General features: G+C 44.0%; 3 protein-coding genes across 5 annotated transcripts; 2 read left to right on the forward strand and 1 right to left on the reverse strand.

The window, feature by feature from the left end:
• Positions 1-128: 128 nt before the first annotated feature.
• LOC128751324 (very-long-chain enoyl-CoA reductase-like) lies at positions 129-12,005 on the reverse strand. 3 transcript variants are annotated; one of them, XM_053852278.1, is made up of 11 exons: positions 5,667-12,005; positions 5,298-5,349; positions 5,192-5,236; positions 5,002-5,105; positions 3,070-3,185; positions 2,781-2,886; positions 1,557-1,629; positions 1,453-1,496; positions 1,317-1,374; positions 1,165-1,253; positions 129-701 (listed from the first exon to the last, which is right to left on the reverse strand). In XM_053852278.1, the coding sequence occupies exons 1-11, from the start codon at positions 5,832-5,834 to the stop codon at positions 528-530; spliced, it is 1,029 nt and encodes a 342-aa protein (XP_053708253.1). In that variant the 5' UTR covers positions 5,835-12,005; the 3' UTR covers positions 129-527. The 3 variants fall into 3 exon arrangements, with proteins under 3 accessions (XP_053708253.1, XP_053708252.1, XP_053708255.1); XM_053852277.1 differs by having other exon boundaries at positions 1,317-1,496; XM_053852280.1 differs by having other exon boundaries at positions 1,317-1,496; positions 5,298-5,561; positions 5,667-5,794.
• On the forward strand, positions 8,654-11,946 carry dnajb1a (DnaJ heat shock protein family (Hsp40) member B1a). Its single transcript, XM_053852281.1, has 3 exons — positions 8,654-9,202; positions 9,647-10,233; positions 10,785-11,946. The coding sequence occupies exons 1-3, from the start codon at positions 8,992-8,994 to the stop codon at positions 11,013-11,015; spliced, it is 1,029 nt and encodes a 342-aa protein (XP_053708256.1). The 5' UTR covers positions 8,654-8,991; the 3' UTR covers positions 11,016-11,946.
• A 747-nt stretch (positions 12,006-12,752) lies between the features above and the next one.
• On the forward strand, positions 12,753-18,262 carry gipc1 (GIPC PDZ domain containing family, member 1). The gene is made up of 7 exons (XM_053852389.1): positions 12,753-13,009; positions 14,271-14,808; positions 14,871-15,056; positions 15,127-15,307; positions 15,740-15,852; positions 15,921-16,002; positions 16,078-18,262. Exons 2-7 carry the CDS (start codon positions 14,512-14,514, stop codon positions 16,227-16,229), a joined length of 1,011 nt encoding a protein of 336 aa, XP_053708364.1. The 5' UTR covers positions 12,753-13,009; positions 14,271-14,511; the 3' UTR covers positions 16,230-18,262.
• The last annotated feature ends 111 nt before the right edge of the window (positions 18,263-18,373 follow it).

An 18,373-nucleotide genomic window follows, 5' to 3' on the forward strand; every position in this document is an offset into this window, starting at 1 on the left:
CATGGTTTATTTCGGTGAGTCAGCGTCTGACACAGAACAGTGCCGGGGGTCAGGAAGAGGTCACTTTTTGTGTTGTTGTAAACAAACATTCATTCTGCAGTTGTGGCATTGTTTTATTGTCGATTGAACTCATTTCAGACGAAGGCACACTGTGTTTTCATGCTTGAGCTGTTTCCTGAATAGATTTGTTTTTTATAGATTTTGAGTTTGGTCGGCCATCTTTTTTTATTTCAGCTGAGATTTTTTTTAGATTTATGTAGATGGGCGTGATCCATAAAGAGAATGTGCCACATGGTTGTCAGCTCCAGGCTGCGTACCACTCTGGACTAGATGAGCCTGAATCTGTCCCAAATGAGCTGCCACTTACAAAGAGAGCAACCCAAAAATCCAAAGGATGTTTGCATCCTTCAAAATCACAAACAACATTTATTAAGACTTTTCAAATGGCCGACGCTCGGCCATGAACAACAGGGAGTGAAGGTCGGACCCGGAGATGAAGGATGTGGTCTGCGAGCAGGAGAGCGGCTCTAGAGGACGAAGGGCAGTATGGAGGAGCGCAGGGTGGGGTAGTCCTTGAACTCCTTTAAGTAGCTGCGGTGTTTGCCTCTGGCCCACACCGTCATCTGGATGAAGGCCACGATGGTGAAGAAGGCCACGGGAACACACTGGGTCATCACCGTGAAGCCCACCCAGGAGCCAACCTGCGACAACACAAACACAATGACATCACGATTTTCACCACAGTCATGGACTCACAAGCAGGTTTTCTTTGTTGCCATATTTTTTTTGCTGAAAAAAAAAAAACATTTTTGGGCTACATTTTGAGAGAAAATACAATTTATTATAAATAATATGTTAAAAACAAACACTTAGAGAGGAAATACTGCTGTAATAAAGTGATAATGTTATCACAACTTCGATAAAAAATTGAAATATTAGACGTCCTAAATATTAAATTTCAGTTCACGTTGGGAGTACGGATGTAATCCACCAGTAGATGGCAGCAAAAGCGCGTTTACGTTTTGAATCGCGGTTAAAGGCGATACAAAGAAGAAGAAAAATGGAGGCCAAATGAGGATTAAATCTCACGTGTGTTCATTAGAAATATTAAAAACTGATACAGTGTCATGGATTACTTGTTTTTATTCATAAAGGAACTCTCACCTCATACGTATAGTTTGGACAAGAGACCAGCCAGAATATCCATGTGAAAGGGTTTTTGGTCGGGTACGGTATCTTTTTCACCTTTGACCCTGGAACACACATGCTCCAGTTAAAGTCATGTCACTCTTCATGTGAAGTCCCCAGGCGTTCACCTTGTGACTTGATGTTCCGCAGCACGACATGGATTGAGAAATTTCCAACTTGGCAGAACTGTGGAGAGAAAAAAACAAAAAAACAAACAGGGATCACACCTGCGCCGGCCTGAAAACCAAACACCACCTGACTCACCAAGAAGAGATAAAGTCCCGTGTTGATCTGCTGCTGCCCGTAAACTGTCCACAGGAGAGAAGCGATCAGGAACTCTGAGGTCACTCTGCCAGGTCAGCACTTACTTGGCGTGGTGTACAGCGGGTGGTTAATGTAGTAGGCCATCCAGGCAGCTGTGCACCAGTAATAGCCGCAGTTCTACAAGAAAAAGCACATCTATATATAAAGCCACTTCCATCCTTTCAGACTGGGAGCACTCAAGTAAAAATAGAACTTGTAGGAGGACTCCTATTTCTTAAATACAGGTTTTATGTTTGTGTATTTTGAGGTGTCAATTTGAAATGGCAATAATTTTTCTCTTTAAATGACAGTGTTATTTGTTAATGCCATTAGTAATTCCATCGGAATCCAGCAGAGGGCGTGGTCTTATTTATATATGCGTCTTTTGTCTGCGTTTGAAACTTCGTTCACTGACGGCTGCGAGTCACCGGTTCAAATCCAGCTTGAGGCATTTTTGGGTTAAACAGGATTTCATGACAGTTTGGAAAAAACTAACGTATTCACAGACAGGAATAACGTCTCACTGAGTAGCAGCGTGTTGGTAGGGGCCCTCATGGTGGAGACAGGGTTGAAAAGAAGTCTTGAATGTATCTGAAATTTGTTTGCCAAGTTAATATAAAACAATGTATTTTATTCTTTATTTATTTTTCACATATTTTATTGAAAGAATATCAATTTAAAATGTAAATATTACAAGCTATTTTAAGTGGTGAATAACTTGGTAAATTACCAGTGGGTAGGCAAAGTTATATATATATATATATATAGACACACACACCGGAGTTGGACAAAAATAATGGAAACACCTGAGCGATCAGCGATCAGGAATACCTCCATCATAAGGGCCTCTACCAACAGGCACAGAAGATATGTGGCCCCTGGTTTAAAATGGTTGCTACATTGTGATTTCAGTTAAACGCTGCATAGTGTCCTGTTTAACTGTCCAACTCCTGTGTATGTGTGTGTATATATATATATATATATATATATATGTGTGTGTATATACATATATATATATATACACACACACACACAGATATATCTTGTAAAACAAATATATATATTTTTATAAGACTTTTTTTCCAATATTTTTCCATTTATATTTATATATTTATTTTTCTGACCTATTGAGGGCAAGACCTGAAAAAGATTTTGTATGTGTATATATATATATATATATATATATATATATATATATATATATATATATACTTCCACTAATTCTGACTTAGTGACACTCAATATAAGTCATGGTTATTGGTCACCATCTGGGAGCTCCTTGTCAGTACCTTGAATATATTTCTCAGGGGCATGGTCCCGTGGGATATACGGTGGACAAACAACGTCTCCAGAATCCTCTTGATGTAGTGGAAGGAGTGACACATGCAGGCCAGGCTGCGGAGAAAGACACGGCCATAAGAATTCAGTGTGATTAATACACCGCTCCTCCGCAGCTCATTACACTTGGCCCCGAGTCGGTGTCAACATGGCAATGTGCTTCATGACTGGAGGAGGGTGGGGGGAGGGGGGAATCGGTTCAAAGCCTGAGCCTGTGTTAGACGTGACTGGAAGACTCACTGAACAACCCAGTGCTTGCTGGTGGTGAAGTCATATTTGGGAGCGTAGATGAAAGGGAGGCGGAAGTAGAAGAGGAGATAGAGGAGTAGCGGGCCGACGCACTCGGCCAGGAACACCTGCAGAAATGGAGACGGTTGAAGACATTCATCTCAGTCATTAAAAGGAAGCTGCCTCTGCTCCAAAGCTTCTGGTGTCAACTGTTCTTCGCTTGTGTTCAGGTGTTCGGGGTTGATAAGGACAGAGAATGCAAATGGCGGCGAGGGCAAGCAAAGAGGCACAAGGGGAGGCAAGTGAGAGGTCAGGGGGGATAAACACCTTTGGGGGGAAATGGGGCCCTGAGATTAAATGTCCTGAGATAGAGGACGGACGGGCAGCGGGGACACGAGCCACAGCCAATCCACTACCTCTGCTTCTCTCTGTTCATATTTGCAAGTCGTCTCTGTCGTTTTTTGTTTTTTTTTAACCCGTGGAATTTGCATTGTTGAGCGGACGTGTTGTCGCAGTAGCCTACGCACGAGCAGACAAAAGGTGCTAAAGAGTCAAATTCTTCACTTTGAGGTTTCACTGCCGCCAGCTGCTTCGTCCAACTTCACAGGGTTGAGCTTTTAAATATGACTCTGAAATGTCCACGTTTACATTCAGAAATGTGTTTTCAATTACGCAACACAGAGATTTTGTGGCACAAATAATACCATATATAATTATATGTAATGACACATATCTGTAAATGCAATGTTCCTGTTGGCTGTTAACTGTTTAAATAATTGTTTATTATTGTCCATCTACAAATATATTGTATTATTTAATACATTAGAATAAATGTACACAATTAGATTATGATCTTGTGCAATGAGGCGGTTGTCACTCCCCCTACTGGCCAATTCAATAAAGGCAAGTCAAACTAGCCTTCCTGTCTGCTCACACCTCTCCTCTTTACATCCTCCTTTATCACATCCATGAACCTCAGAATTTGTCTTCAGTCCACCTACTCTCACCGTGAATCCCTCCATCACTTCTGCAGCGCGCCTCTCTGCTGCCTCACTGTCTTCATATCCTTCTTTCATATCCTATCCCTTCACATATCCTTCACAACCCTCACATGCTTCTTCTGCTCGCCACATTTCCTCTCGAGGAACTCTGTCATAGGCTTTGTCCAAATCCACAAAGACACAGTGAAACTCCTTTTGACCTTCTCAGTTCTCAGTTTTCCTTCTCTTTCAGCAACTTTCTCAGAGAGAAACCAGACTGCTGCTCACTTGTCATTGACTTGATCTCACTGCAGAAAAAAAACCAAAAAACACGATACCTGATGATACTTAGTTTTGTTTTGTTCGTGACCTGAAAAAGAGATGGAGTACAGCCGATAAAGGCTGAGTATGAGTGCAAGGTTGGGGTCATTTTTTTGACTTCATTTTTACAATGTGTGCTAAAATTTGAGGGTCAAGCCCGGAGCAGATGGGCGGAGCCATTGTGTGAACATATGGTTATGTGAGGCTATTGTTCAAACCGTTCACATGCACTCAATTTCTCGTCTCCATAGGGTGGTGGCGCTGTATTCAGACTAGGAATTTGACACTTCAAGGTTACAGATTGTACCACTGAACAGGAAAAATAGACCAATCGGCTGCCATCATAACAGAACCAATGCAACGAGGGAGAACTGCGACTCGACAATGTTCTCAAGAAGGGTTGCTACAAGGAAGATGACATCAGGGCACAGACAAAAGTGACCCTGATCCCTGAGTCTTGAGTTCAGTCGAGCCTAGCGGTGTATGTGTGTGAAAAGACTGGTCTGTCTCTGGAGTTTAGTCTGACTGTGGCGCAGAAATTTGAATTGAAGGCGGCGTGTAGTATCACGCCATGCAACTTTATTTACATTAAACGCACATTGCATATTTAACCATTTCCAAGTTTGTGTGTGCGTGGACTCACAGTCCCCCACGTGAGCTGAGGTCCCAGGTCGCTGAAGTAAAAGCTGGCGGTGGTGCCTACAGGAAGCGTTTGCAGGACCTCCTCATCCCGAAGACACTTGGCCTCTAGGACAACACAAAGCCCCGTCAGCTGTTTTGACAACTTGACAACAAGTGAATCTGACGGCGAAGCATTCGCTTGGCTGACGTACTTGGATCCAAGCGGAGGGACTGTCTGGCTGGATACCACTTTGGATCTGTTGAAACACTGAGTGAGCTCTTGAGAATAACACAGACGGAGGTAGCTTCTGAACTCACAGGATTTATGAAATAAAGCTTTAATGTCCAGAACAGTTGAGGTCGGCTCCACCTGCAAGCAGAGCAGAAAAGATTCCCTTTGATTTGACGCACTTCGGTCATGGCCAGTCATGAATCATGTGTCCTCCAGCCTGTTGGCCCAGTGCAACATAAGCACATACTGTAAATGGAACACCGAATTCCTGAGAGATGAGGAGGGAATTCTCACCTCTTAACTGCAACGCTCACTCAACGGCGACGTCACCGATTATCGGTGCTGATCGGCTGCGAAGTTACATGCTACTCATGAGCCAACAGAGGTGGCATTGCAGATTTTCTAATTCCAACAAAATGTGTGATAATAATCAATAATTACAAAAAATTACTCACTTTGTCCAGCAGCAGAAGCTTCTCCTTCGTCTTCAGGTCCACTATTTCCACCTCAAAGTAAACAATCCTCTTGGCTTTTTTAGGAGGTTTTGGTCTCGGCCGGGATGAAGTCTTCTTCTCAGGTTCGGCACCGTTCACATTCTTGGCCTCTAACGCCAGCACATCCATGACACAGCGTGCTCCTCAGATCTCCAGCTGAACTACCCTGTCGCCTGCCCACGTCGCCCCAGAAATGTCAGTCCGGCACAAGTGTGTCTTCTTCTGTGTTTTCCTCCACTCTCAGAATAGCCTTTCACCCCCAGAAGAAGACGAGTGGGAGGAATATGTGAGACCATAAATAGTTTTCCCAATCGGAGAGCGGGAGGCCGGCGAGACGCCGGGGAGAAAAAGTGTGCGGGAAGAGCCGGTCTTTGTGAGCTGAAAGTGCTCCTCACATGAATATCTGGCTCTTTATGAGCCCTCCTCCATGCAACACTGAAGACGAAACCGGAGCGCCCCAAGACATAATCCACTGCGCGCCATTTGGAAGGCTAAATATAAGTTGCCTGATTTGCTCTGCACCCGCTGGCTTGGTAACCTTGGGAAGCCATTCTGGCCTGTGGCAGAGGCCAACAGGGCTCTCATTAGACCCAAAGACACATCTCCCGTGTGCCTCACTCCCCTTCGCATCCAGTCAACATTAAAAACCCGATCCACATGCCAACACGTCCCTCCCCCTCTGCGGACCACCTGTGTGCTGGCCGGTCTTTTCTATTTCCTGACCTGCAGAACAAAGACTGTTTATTTTGGTGCTGCCCTGGCATGGGTTTTATGAATGGCCGACATGTTCGCTGGAATACATCAAGGTGGTTGAAGGGCTGCGGCGAGTGAAGAAAACGCTGACCAGAAGAAGATTGAAAAGGATCCACTCATCAGAGGGCATAGCCAAGAACATATCTATATTCTGAGTCCTATTTATAGGCAGCAGAAACAGGTCATGCAAGAGGTACTATCACAGTTTTCTTTCAAGATTTAATGATCTTATTTCATGGTTTTGGTTGGAGGCTGACAAGACCTGGTCATTTATCTGTTACCTTATCAATATGTTGTGAATGTATCTTTATTGTGATTGAATATTACATGTTTTATGCAAAAAATGTGAAGATATGTTTGAATATAACGTCCAAGATTTTTGGGTTTATCGCTCACTTCTCTTCAGGAATAAAGGCGAAGACAGAAAAGTGGTTAAACGGATGCCACTTGTTTGTTTACAAGCAAAAAAGGTTGTGGTTCTAAATGTAACTTTCAAGCAAGCCTGTGGTTTTTGAGTGTGGAGTTGTGTTCTTCCTGTGTGCACGCTGCCTCTACAGGTTCATTTTAAGCTCTGTATCGGTGTGAGTGTGTGACTGAGTTTTTGAGAAAACAAGCAGTACAAGATGTGGGTCAAAATTTATTGAGCAATCTATAAACGGGCATTGTTTACTAGGGTTAGAGTTGGAACACTTGTTGTCTCTGTGAAGCACAGACGTACGTCCAACTTCCCATATTTTACTGTGCTGCCATTCCAGATGAGTTGTGGACATTTTAATCTTTGCTACTATATATATATATATATATATATATATATATATATATATATAAACATCACATCCATTATTTTTAACCCGTAGAATTAGTCGTGGATATGCATCAATAACATATGTTGACCATGCTTATACAGCGAGAGTATCTGCGCATGCGTACTCGACAATCCACATAAAAGTGGCTGATGAAAATGTATCCCTTCTAGCGAGACTTCCATCCTTAAATTTGCCACTTAAATTTGCCAAAATGGAGACTTATACTTCGAAAAAATGTCAACAAAATATCAACAAATTCTATGGATTAAAAATAATGGATCTAACGTTGATATATATATATATAAGTGCTGTCATTTTAACGTGTTAATTTGATTAATTAACTATGCCGCAATTTAACGCGTTAAAAAATTTAATGTAATTAAATATGAGCCAATGCTTGCGCATTTGAATTTTGGCCCATTGAAGGACCCGTAGAGGCATATTATTCATTTTTGAATTGCTATATTGAGCCTAAGTGCCGATTTGAGACAGCCTTATTTTATTTCTGAATTTTATTCATTTAACTGAAACGCTGTATTTGCATTGCATTTTTGAAAACAGTCGTATTTGTTTTACATTTTTGAAGACAGCTTTGTTTTCTTTATTTCACTGCATTGCTGTATTTGTATTACATTTTTGAAAACAGTCTTATTTTATTTATTTCACTGTATTGCTGTATTTGTTTTACATTTTTGAATAATGCACCTGACCTCAACTGGTTTGCGGATGTGCTTGACCTTTGCTTTTGGGTTTCATTTATGAAGCACAGTTCACCAATAAAAAAATGGATTTCAAATCTTCTCTTCTTACAATTTTTTAATATCCTAGAACTCAAATTCTTTATTAGGAGACCTTTAGCAGACATGACATGAAAATGTGATTAATTCGATTAATTAATTACAAAATCCTGTAATTAATTCGATTAATTTTTTTGTAATCGACTGACAGCACTACTATATATATATATATTCACGACTAATTCTATGGATTAAAAATAATGGATCAAAATATTGCACTTTTCTTCTGAGTTATTACGTTTTATTGCAGTCAGTAAGCACACCATATCAAACAATGAGGTGAATTATTTAAAGGTATGAATGGCTTTTGAACGTTCATATATATAAATATATATGAACGTTAGAGCCATTACTTTTAAACCGTAGAATTAGCCGTGGATTTGCATCAATGAGAACATATGTTGACAAAGCGAGAGTGTCTGCGCATGCGTACTCAACAATCCACCTAAAAGTGGCTGATGAAAATGTATCCCTTCTAGCGAGACTTCCATCTTTAAATTTGCCAAACTAGAGACTTATAGTTATAGAAAATATCAGCAAAATAAAACAAAACGAATTGACGTCCCCGTAGGAACGAACCCGGAAGTCGTTGGAGGTGTACTATCTCGCCTCGGCCGTGATGACACGGACCAGCCTGTTCCAGAAGTTTCCTCTTCCCTCTTTTAAGGCTGGCGCTGGCTCGCGCGCATCTCTCGCCCTGCGTTTTTCCAAGTCTCGTAGCTGAGCCGTGGCGACAGTCTGTCCTGGTCTGTGTTCAGCTCGACATTGGTCTCAGTCTGACATCCGCTCGGGAGAGTAAAGGCGAGCTAACCTTGACCGTTAGCTGCCGACTGGTGTCCGCAGCTGCTGGTGTTTACCTGCCAGGACGGTTCGAGCTCGCACGGAGCAGTTATGCGTTTGTGAAGGGGGCGCAGGAACCGAGCTGCTGTGATGGGTAAGGATTACTACAAGGTGCTGGGGATCGCGAAAGGTGCCACCGAGGATGAGATCAAGAAGGCGTACAGAAAGCAGGCCCTGCGCTACCACCCCGACAAGAACAAGTCTCCAGGAGCTGAAGACAAATTCAAGGAGGTCGCCGAGGCTTACGACGTTCTCAGTGACGCAAAAAAGAAGGATATATATGACCGCTTTGGAGAGGAAGGTAATGTCTGCCCACTTCTTTGTCTGTGTCTTATAGCAAGCGAAGCGCGATTCGTGCTCGAGTGTCAGAAGGAACTCGCTAGAAACCTCTGGATCTTGCGTGGAATGTCGGGTCTGGTGTTGGTGGCCAGTCCAGCTCGGCCTGCCAAACCGGCAACATCGATCCAAATGTTGAGCTACAGTGTAAATTAGGGAGCATTTTCCAGTATTATACGGGCCAATAGACGTTTATATCTATTTTAAACAAGCACGCTGAAGTATAATCGATTATTTTTATTATATAAATGACATTATATTTATGTAATTTTAAGTATATATTGTTGTTTTTGTGCTGTAGGAACAGCTGTTCAAGCAGAAATTATTTCAATTATTTTTTCAGTAAAAATGATCTGTTTCACCTAGTAGACCAGGGGTGTCAAACTAATCCAGTCCATGTGATTTTTAGGACTGAAAGGCTCAGCTGGTGGTGGAGGTGGCGGACACAGCGGTCCAAGTTACAACTACACCTTCCAAGGCGACCCCCACGCCATCTTCGCCGAGTTCTTCGGAGGCCGCAGCCCCTTCGACCACTTCTTCTCCTCCCAAAACGGGGATGACAACATGGACATGAGCGACCCCTTCGGAGCGTTCGGCATGGGCGCCATGGGGGGAATGGGCGGGTTTCCCCGGACTTTCAAAGCTCACCCAGATCCTCACCACCGGTCGCACAGTAAACAAAAGGACCCCCCTGTTGTGCACGAGCTGAAGGTGAGCCTGGAGGAGGTGTTCTCCGGCTGCACCAAGAAGATGAAGATCTCCAGGAAGAGACTGAACCCAGACGGGTGCACGATGCGCAGCGAGGACAAGATTCTGTCGGTGGACATCAAGCGGGGCTGGAAAGAGGGGACCAAAATCACCTTCCCCAGGGAAGGGGACGAAACTCCAACTAACATTCCTGCAGACGTGGTGTTCGTGGTCAAAGACAAACCTCACCCAGTGTTCCGAAGAGAAGGCTCCGACATCATCTACCCTGCTAAGATTTCACTCAGAGATGTAAGTGACCCATGATGTCTTCACTCACTCTTATCTTCTGACCTTTGACAGCTGTTCAGGCCCTCAGTTCCTAGTGTCATAGTCATAACTGCAACAGCCACTTCTTGTTGCCACAAGTGGAAATCCATATTACAAAATTGTGGGCGGAGTCTTACACAGTAGGGGACCACACCATGTGTGCTGTGAAGATAGTATTCATCAGGTGTGACCTTCTTTAAATCAAGATCTGCTTTGAAGATTTCTGGTCTGTCTGGATCTGCCAGAGTACAATAGGGCTTAGTGACGTGTTGACAATGTACACAATAAACTGATACACAAATGTATGGTAGGGCTGGGCGATGCTGTTGTGCTGTTATTCTCCAATTTGTTTAAAGATCTGTCTCATCTGAAACTATAGAAACTACAGTCGTTTAACAAACTGTGGAAACTGTGCATAACAAGTATCATGTGAACAGTCACACTCATGGCTGCTGTCCAACGGCCTATTGAGTGTCAGTGATGTGAAGCGTGTGTGATGGCTGCTGACCCGGGTCAATCTGCTCTGTGTCCAGGCTCTGTGTGGCTGCACGGTCAACGCCCCCACGCTGGACGGCCGCACCATCACCGTCACCTCCAAAGACGTGGTCAAACCCGGAACTAAAAAGCGCATCGCCGGCGAAGGGCTGCCTCTGTCCAAGTTCCCCGAAAAGAGAGGGGACATGATCCTGGACTTCTCCGTCAAGTTCCCGGACAAACTGGGCCAGAACACTCGCGACGCCCTCAGACAGATTCTCCCTCCCTGACTGCAGTTTTACCACGTCTTTTCTAGTCTAGTCTCTACTGTGGTGACCAGCAACCAAAGTGAGATTCAGTTGTTAAGCTATCACAACGGGGGCAGCCTGCTATCTCGACACGTCTGGAACTTTCTACTTTTTCTACCTGGGTTTTCTTTCCTACTCAGTATTGAACTCCAACCGCTAAAGCCTCAGGTCCTCGGTTGTAGCTTCTCTGTCTCTGACTTGACTAATAACATATGCAGCGATACTTGAAAGTGTTTCTTCAGTATCTATACAGTGTTGGGAATATTCATTTGACTGCTGGGATGAGACATGAAATGCTTCCACTTAGACAAAATCCTTCATGCAAGTGTGGCACAGCACCGACTGGAAACTCCTTGTAAAATATCTGTGGAAAGACTTGTGCCAAAAGTGAAGTCAAATATGTGTGTACGTCTGTCGAGAGCATGTGTGTATGTCATGTGACTGCAGAAGTATTTATTTAGCCAGTAGTAAGTTTAATATTATTTGATCCTGACACTCGACACCCTGCTTGCTCTTAAGTTGTCACATCAGTTCAGTGTTTACAGATGAAGGAAAGTCACTCACCTGGTCAGCCTGTGTGTTTTCACTGTGAAACTGAGCGACTTGTTTCACCAGTGGCTGCTCTAGTTCAGCGGGCAGTCGTCGATCTGCATCTTAATTTGACTCCTGTGGGAGTACGTTTTAATCTAACACCAACATGTGGTTGAACATGAGCGTAGAGATGTGTAATCTCTGTAAAACCTGTTTGTCTTGCTTTCAAAGGAACTTTTTAAAGTCATGGTTCTGTTTTTAACAACAAATATTTTGTGACTTTTCTGTGTGTTTTTTTTTTAAAGTAGAGATTTGCAATGCTGTGATGACACGTATTTACACATTAAAGAAGCTGGTATATAATGTTTTGAACGATCTCTTTAATCTTGATTTGCTGGTTGGATGGATGGCTGAAACATTATGACCACCCTGCAGCGCTTGCCTGGCCAAGGTGCAGAAGAGCCGCATGTCTTCTCTTATGGCAGCCCATACAGTTATATAATTCATTTTAAATACACTTTGTTTATTGCCAATCTAAATAATAAATATTTGAATATATTTGCAAAGAGTAAACATGACTTCAAGGCACTTTATTGCAAGCTATTTCACCCAAGGTAATCTCATCTAATCTAATATAATCATGTGGAAATTGAAGACGGGAATTCTAACGGCAATGAATGATGAAACTACTATATCTTTTGTAGTTTTGCTCTGGTCTCATGAGGGTGGGCCGCACTTTGCTCACCTCTGCGCTTAACTATCCTCCACCCCTCGATTCCCCGCATTCAAACCCTTCTTTTTTAAACGACCCACGCACGTGTACATCTCCATCTTGTGGCCGACCGCTGCAACTACAAGTGAAAATCGAAATCGAATAAAGCCAATGTTGATTTCGAGTGCATTTTGTGTCGAAAAAACCCTGATGTGTTGAGATTTTATAAGTATTCGTTCTACGAATTTAGGAGTAAATAACACTATTGAATAAAGCATAGTAGTAGTGCGCGCCATTGCCAATAGGAGGCGCCATCCCTCACTAGTGTACAACAAGTCTCCTTCACGAGCCAAGCGATTACAAAATGAAAAATGAATTCCAATAATTGCATTAACCCCAACGCTTATTTGTAAACTATATAGTGCTGTGTAAACGTTTTCCATTCAGTCTCACTGTTTCGGTTGATTCCTTTGGACGCGTCTCGTAGTTTCCGAGAGTCCGTGAAGGCACCACAGTTCCACCCCTGCTGTGTTGACAGAGCGAGCGTTAATTCACAGCTACATACCGACACTGACTTAATGTACCGCTCATTGGATTACACCCAAACACAACCAAGTCAACCACAACCACACGTCGCTGGCTCCGTGCGTCTCGATAGCGCTGACATTTGAGAGCGAAAAGAAGGAGTATTAGCCGGCTAAGCTAAAAGCTAACGACTGTTGGCTGAACTCCGGTAAGAATCACTGACCTGCCATGTTTACCCCTCTTTTTAGAATGAGCTGTTTGACTATGCACCTTAATAACTATGGCAATATAATACCATGATGTTATGTAAATGCCAAGTGTGCAGACAGACGACCTGGTGGGGGCTAGCATCTACAGTTAGCTCCTTCTGTTGTGTCTGACGATGCTGCTCTATAGTAGTGTGTCAATACGGTATTCCAACATGTAACGTTTACTGCCATTTGTCTTGTCTTTGTGTGATGTACAGATGTATATTGAATGCTTATGAGGTGTTGCTAATTATTTACCTTTGTAAATAGCAGGTTTTGCTTTCAGTATTCAGCTAAAACAGTCGTCATCACAGTGAGTGTAGTTAGAATAGGTGTGTAATGTTCAGAGTTACACAGCAGAAACAACAGGAAGGAGAGAAATCAAAACAACAATTGCGCCCGTGGTAGGAAGTCCACCTCTTTTTGGTCATGTTTCTAAGAGGCCAAGTGAGTAAGAAGGTCTGGAGTTATTTTTGGTGGGCCATTGTGATGGGAAAAAGCTGAGCCACCTTCCAGTTCCACCCCAGTTCTGGGTTAAAAGACTTTACAGGAGACAAAGAACCAGAGAAACCAGCGTTGGCAGGAACACACCTCCCTCCTACATCGCTTTAGATTTCAAATGAAACATTTCTTCTTCATGTCACGTCACATACACAGAGACATACATGTTCAGCCCGGAAGACTTTTTTGTTTGTTTTCAGTTGTAACAAAGCCTGATGGTGACCTCATACTTGCGTAGAATTTCAGAGCTCTGTGTATAGCATTGACGCTTGTGGATGTTAGTTGGGTCACTTGGAAAGAGCTGAGATGGAAAGCCAGTATTCTTCAGGCAGTTGGCATGATCGGTGCCAGCTGGCTTTGCCCTTCCTGTCTGATGGGCTAACTAAAGCCTGCTTTGTTTAGGTAGAGCAGGCCACTTGAAGTGTACCTGGAGGAAAGATGGGTGGTCAATGCCCAGCCAGGCCTGATGCCAGCTCTGATTTTGGCTGGTGGACTTCCTAAAATGGCTTTGGACAGTGACTAATTTGGTAGCGCCCAGATTTGGCGTGTCAACAGAACAGAACAAAACAAGACAACAAACTGTCTTTCTTTAAGAATGCAGTCCTACTTGCTTAAAAATGCACGCCCTGTTATTATACTTCAGTGCCATGTGATGAGTTTTATTCCAGTTTCTGATTGCTTGGGATGTAAGTGCTGACAGTGTGATCTGTTGTCTTACAGCTGTAGTTCACCGTGCTCCACTGACCCTGCGATGTGAGCTGCTCTCATGTGTGCTTTTGTCAATGCATACATTGTCTGGCTGAGACGGCTCCGTAGCGGGTCTGAAGGACTAAATTATCCCCGCGGCTTGAGGCTTCCACCATTCCGCAGCTGCTTTCATCAAACAGGTGTATGCTGACTTTTATTGTAGCGTAGCGTCTGTGCCGCCTTCCGCTCAGTCGGCCCTGCCTGCAGCACAACCATGCCTCTGGGTTTAGGAAGAAGGAAGAAGGCTCCGCTCATGGAGAATGAAGAGGCTGAGCCCATCCGTGCTGGTCTCAATGTGCCTGGCTTGGACGGACTGGACGGAGGTGTGGTCGGGCTGGGAGAAGGGGCGGCCTCGGAGGGTTTGCCTCCGCCTCCCAGCAGCATGCGCCCCCGCCTCATCTTCCACACCCAGCTCGCACACGGCAGCCCGACCGGGCGCATTGAGGGGTTCAGTAACGTGAGGGAGCTCTACACGAAGATCGGGGAGGCCTTCGGGATTCCCCCGGCTGAGGTTGGTGTCACACGTAGCGTTGCTGTAAACATGAAAACACATTGTCTGTTATCATTCTGCAGGTGATGTTTTGCACACTGAACACGCACAAGGTGGACATGGATAAACTTTTGGGCGGGCAGATCGGACTGGAGGACTTCATATTTGCTCACATTAAAGGCCAGCGAAAGGAAATCGACGTGTTCAAAGGGGAGGACGCGCTGGGTTTAACAATCACGGACAACGGCGCTGGGTACGCGTTCATCAAGGTGAGTACACGAGGGTGTCAGGTGGAAGCTCGTGTGGCCAGGAGAAACCGTCCTTCTGTTGCCGTTTCAGAGAATCAGAGAAGGAAGCGTCATCCACCAGATACAGGTGATCAATGTGGGAGACATGATCGAGTCCATCAACGGACATCGGCTCATCGGCTGTCGCCACTATGAGGTGGCCAAGATGCTCAAGGAGCTGCCGAAGGGGAAGGAGTTCACCATCAAACTGACAGAACCTCTCAAAGCTTTCGGTGAGTTGCAAATGAACTGATCAGTACAAGAGGCGGAAATGCTTTTGTTTACAAAGGAAAATCTTCCACTAGAAAACACGCGACTGCAATAACACATGTACTTTATTTCTAGTAAAATGTTTTATTTTAAGGAGCTTTTGTCCTCCAACCTGTTGGTAAATTGCAACCACTTTTGTCTGATATTGAGGTGATGACGAATGAAACATGAAAAAAAATAGAAAAGGCTGCTTAATTTTGTTTACACTTCTCTGTGAGTTGTGTAGTCCATTCTTCTTCATTCTATTCCATGTTCCCATGATGCTGATAATGACCAGAAACATGTCTGCAATTATATAAAAAACTGCATGTATGGAAATATGAACCAGTACTAGCTTTAAAATAGAACCAGTGTTTTCCGCCTTAATGTATAAGCTTTGCCGTTCTAAAACACAGATATGATCAGCCAGCGCTCCGGGGGATCCAGGTCTTCGTCAGGGGTCCAGCTGGGCACCGGAAGGGGAACACTGCGGCTGCGCTCTAAAGGTCCAGCGACGGTGGAGGAACTGGTACGTCCTGACGTCGATATTGACGGGGGAAATATTTCAGCTGATGCGTGGCTTGGTTTGTTCACCAGCCGTCTGCATTTGAGGAGAAAGCCATCGAGAAGGTGGACGACCTGCTGGAGAGCTACATGGGCATCCGAGACAGCGAGCTGGGTGAGTGCAGGAGGCGCTGCTCCCATTGTTACCCCAGTTCTTCACGCCCACTGACAGCTTTCCCTCCCCCCTCAGCGGCCACCATGGTGGAGCTCGGGAAGGACAAAAAGAACCCAGATGAGTTTGCTGAAGCTTTAGATGAAACGCTGGGGGACTTCGCCTTCCCGGACGAATTTGTTTTTGACGTCTGGGGGGCCATCGGCGACGCCAAGGTTGGACGGGTCTAACTATAGTAACTTCCTTTTCGGCCAGGAAGCTCCACACTACTGGTTTATTCTGCAGCTTTTAATTCAGCGATAAGAGTCGGAGTATCCTGCGTCACCTCCCAAAGAGCTAGTTTCTGATCTTCCTTGTGTCTTCTGGAGACCACACGCACGCTGAGGAACATTCCAGTACATGAACCCGTCGCATGTCCAGCACTAAAACACAGCAAGGTTTTTATATTTGCTCCCATTTTCCTGTGTTAGTGGCTACACTCCTTCCAAGTGTCTCCCTGGAGTTTCATATCAGTGATGGATGCGAGGCTGAGGAGCCATTCTGAGCTGAGTTTTGGATCACTGGCGTGATTTTTTTTTTTAAACAGCTGGTCGGCTCTTAACTGTTATTGGGTTGTTTATCCAGCCTCTATATTATCCTCCGGTGTTCATCCAACCAGACTTCAGCCTTAAAAGAAGAAAAGTGTTTTGACCAGAAGTGAGTCTTGCGACCTTGTATGGAATTACAAAACGGTCCATTCGGTTTCAGAAGCATCAGCGACCTGGTGTGTTTCCAGCGCCGCCACTTTAAATTATTCATCCCTGTAGCCGCACTTCTAGGCCAGTGGTGCTGCAGGTCCTGAGTCATGTTGTGATGAAAAAAACATTTGTTTTTAACACGCTAAAGTTGGCCATTGTTGTCAGCATTTCAACTGTTTACTTATGACCTTTATTTGAAGGCCACATGCTCCTAAAAATGATCCCTTATGATATTAGATGAGATGCTCAGATATTCACGTTATCCCAATACTATTTTGAAAGCTAGCATGGCATCCATCATGTCAACAAGAACAAAAACCTCTTCATGTTTCTGTTAAAATCAGTATTATTATTGAACATTTGAGTTAGAAATGTTGTGTGATATCCAGGTTTTACTTGCTTTTATCTGAAGTTACTTTTTGATAAGACTTTTGGGATGCAAACCCATGACCACCTGCTGCCTATAGCCACTGTTGCTCCCCACTAAATCAGAGGGATTCCTCTCTGTGATCCTGCCCCAGTCTAAATGTACTGAGTAGATAATTCTAACATGAATTTTATTTTGTTAAAAACCGACACCTCTCCGGAGGGACTGAAAACTGGGGGCCAATTGAAAAAGTTGCTGGTGGTGAAGCGGCGCGACAGGATGAGCAGACTTGGCTGAGAGAGCAAGTGATTCCAATTTGCACCACACTGTTCAGCCAGATTGTTTTTTATACCACGGAGAGCGGAACAGTCGCTGCATAAACGCTTCCTAAAATACTGTGTCGCCCGGTGTACACGCATGTGCTGTTACTTTTTTTTTTTGTGGATTTTATGACTCTCTGCTGGTTTTATTTTGATACTTTCAGGGGCCATAAAGCTCCAGGTGAAGTGTAGCAGACTGACTAAATGTGCTCACTGCTAATATTCCACACTGTCGATGAGAGCGATGAAGCTTTAACTGTGTTTGTCTGAAACAGATCAGTGTTACGGAGGGAAGGGTGGTTTTTGTTCTTTTTATAGATGGTGTTTTGTGTGATGATGTTACAGGCAGTGTTCGAGCGAAGATGGAGGAACAAGCGTCTCATTTCTTATTTATATTTTGGGTTGAGCGAACCTTCCGCTGCATGACACTTGTATTCTGTCAGTGGAATGACCTCACTTCCATCATTGTCATTCAGCGCACATTATACATTCACGACTAACCTTCCCTCGGAAAGATATATGAAGCTATTTTCTAGTGTTTTTTCGTCATCCTTCGGTGTGAGTCGTCACCTCAGACTCTGTAACAAACACTTGGAATTTGTATTCAACTGTTGTTTAAGTCCAGGTATATTGCGATGATATTATCTTTGTGTTGTTATTCAGGTTTGGGGACACTTGTTTGGAGGTCTAATGTTAGCGGGTGCAGAAGTGCGCGAGGGTAGCGAAGAAGTGGAGGAGAGTGTTGTGATGTTTTCAGGTTGGTGAGAGCGACTCCATCATTGTGATAAGGTGGATACGTTGGTAGGTGAGAGCAGTGTCTTTAAGTCGTTTAGTTTTTCTAATAAATTGAAAATAAACCAATGTTGTAAACATTTGTTTTTCTGAGTCAGTTTTATGGGTTGAAATATGCAAGATTCTGCCAGAAGAAGGAGCCACTTGGTGGACTGTCT

Source organism: Synchiropus splendidus, chromosome 19, assembly GCF_027744825.2.
Source record: "Synchiropus splendidus isolate RoL2022-P1 chromosome 19, RoL_Sspl_1.0, whole genome shotgun sequence".
NCBI lineage: Eukaryota > Metazoa > Chordata > Actinopteri > Syngnathiformes > Callionymidae > Synchiropus > Synchiropus splendidus.

Bases quoted from the DNA above. Each gene is read 5' to 3' on its own strand.
- LOC128751324 (XM_053852277.1), bottom strand. From the start codon at position 5,834: ATGGATGTGCTGGCGTTAGAGGCCAAGAATGTGAACGGTGCCGAACCT. The intron at 5,350-5,666 runs GTGAGTAATTTT...CTCTGCTTGCAG, and splicing joins AGCTTCTGCTGCTGGACAAA to GTGGAGCCGACCTCAACTGT. The intron at 5,237-5,297 runs GTGAGTTCAGAA...GTGTTTCAACAG, and splicing joins AGCTTTATTTCATAAATCCT to ATCCAAAGTGGTATCCAGCC.
- gipc1 (XM_053852389.1), top strand. From the start codon at position 14,512: ATGCCTCTGGGTTTAGGAAGAAGGAAGAAGGCTCCGCTCATGGAGAAT. The intron at 14,809-14,870 runs GTTGGTGTCACA...ATCATTCTGCAG, and splicing joins TCGGGATTCCCCCGGCTGAG to GTGATGTTTTGCACACTGAA. The intron at 15,308-15,739 runs GTGAGTTGCAAA...TCTAAAACACAG, and splicing joins AGAACCTCTCAAAGCTTTCG to ATATGATCAGCCAGCGCTCC.
- dnajb1a (XM_053852281.1), top strand. From the start codon at position 8,992: ATGGGTAAGGATTACTACAAGGTGCTGGGGATCGCGAAAGGTGCCACC. The intron at 9,203-9,646 runs GTAATGTCTGCC...TGTGATTTTTAG, and splicing joins TGACCGCTTTGGAGAGGAAG to GACTGAAAGGCTCAGCTGGT. The intron at 10,234-10,784 runs GTAAGTGACCCA...CTCTGTGTCCAG, and splicing joins CTAAGATTTCACTCAGAGAT to GCTCTGTGTGGCTGCACGGT.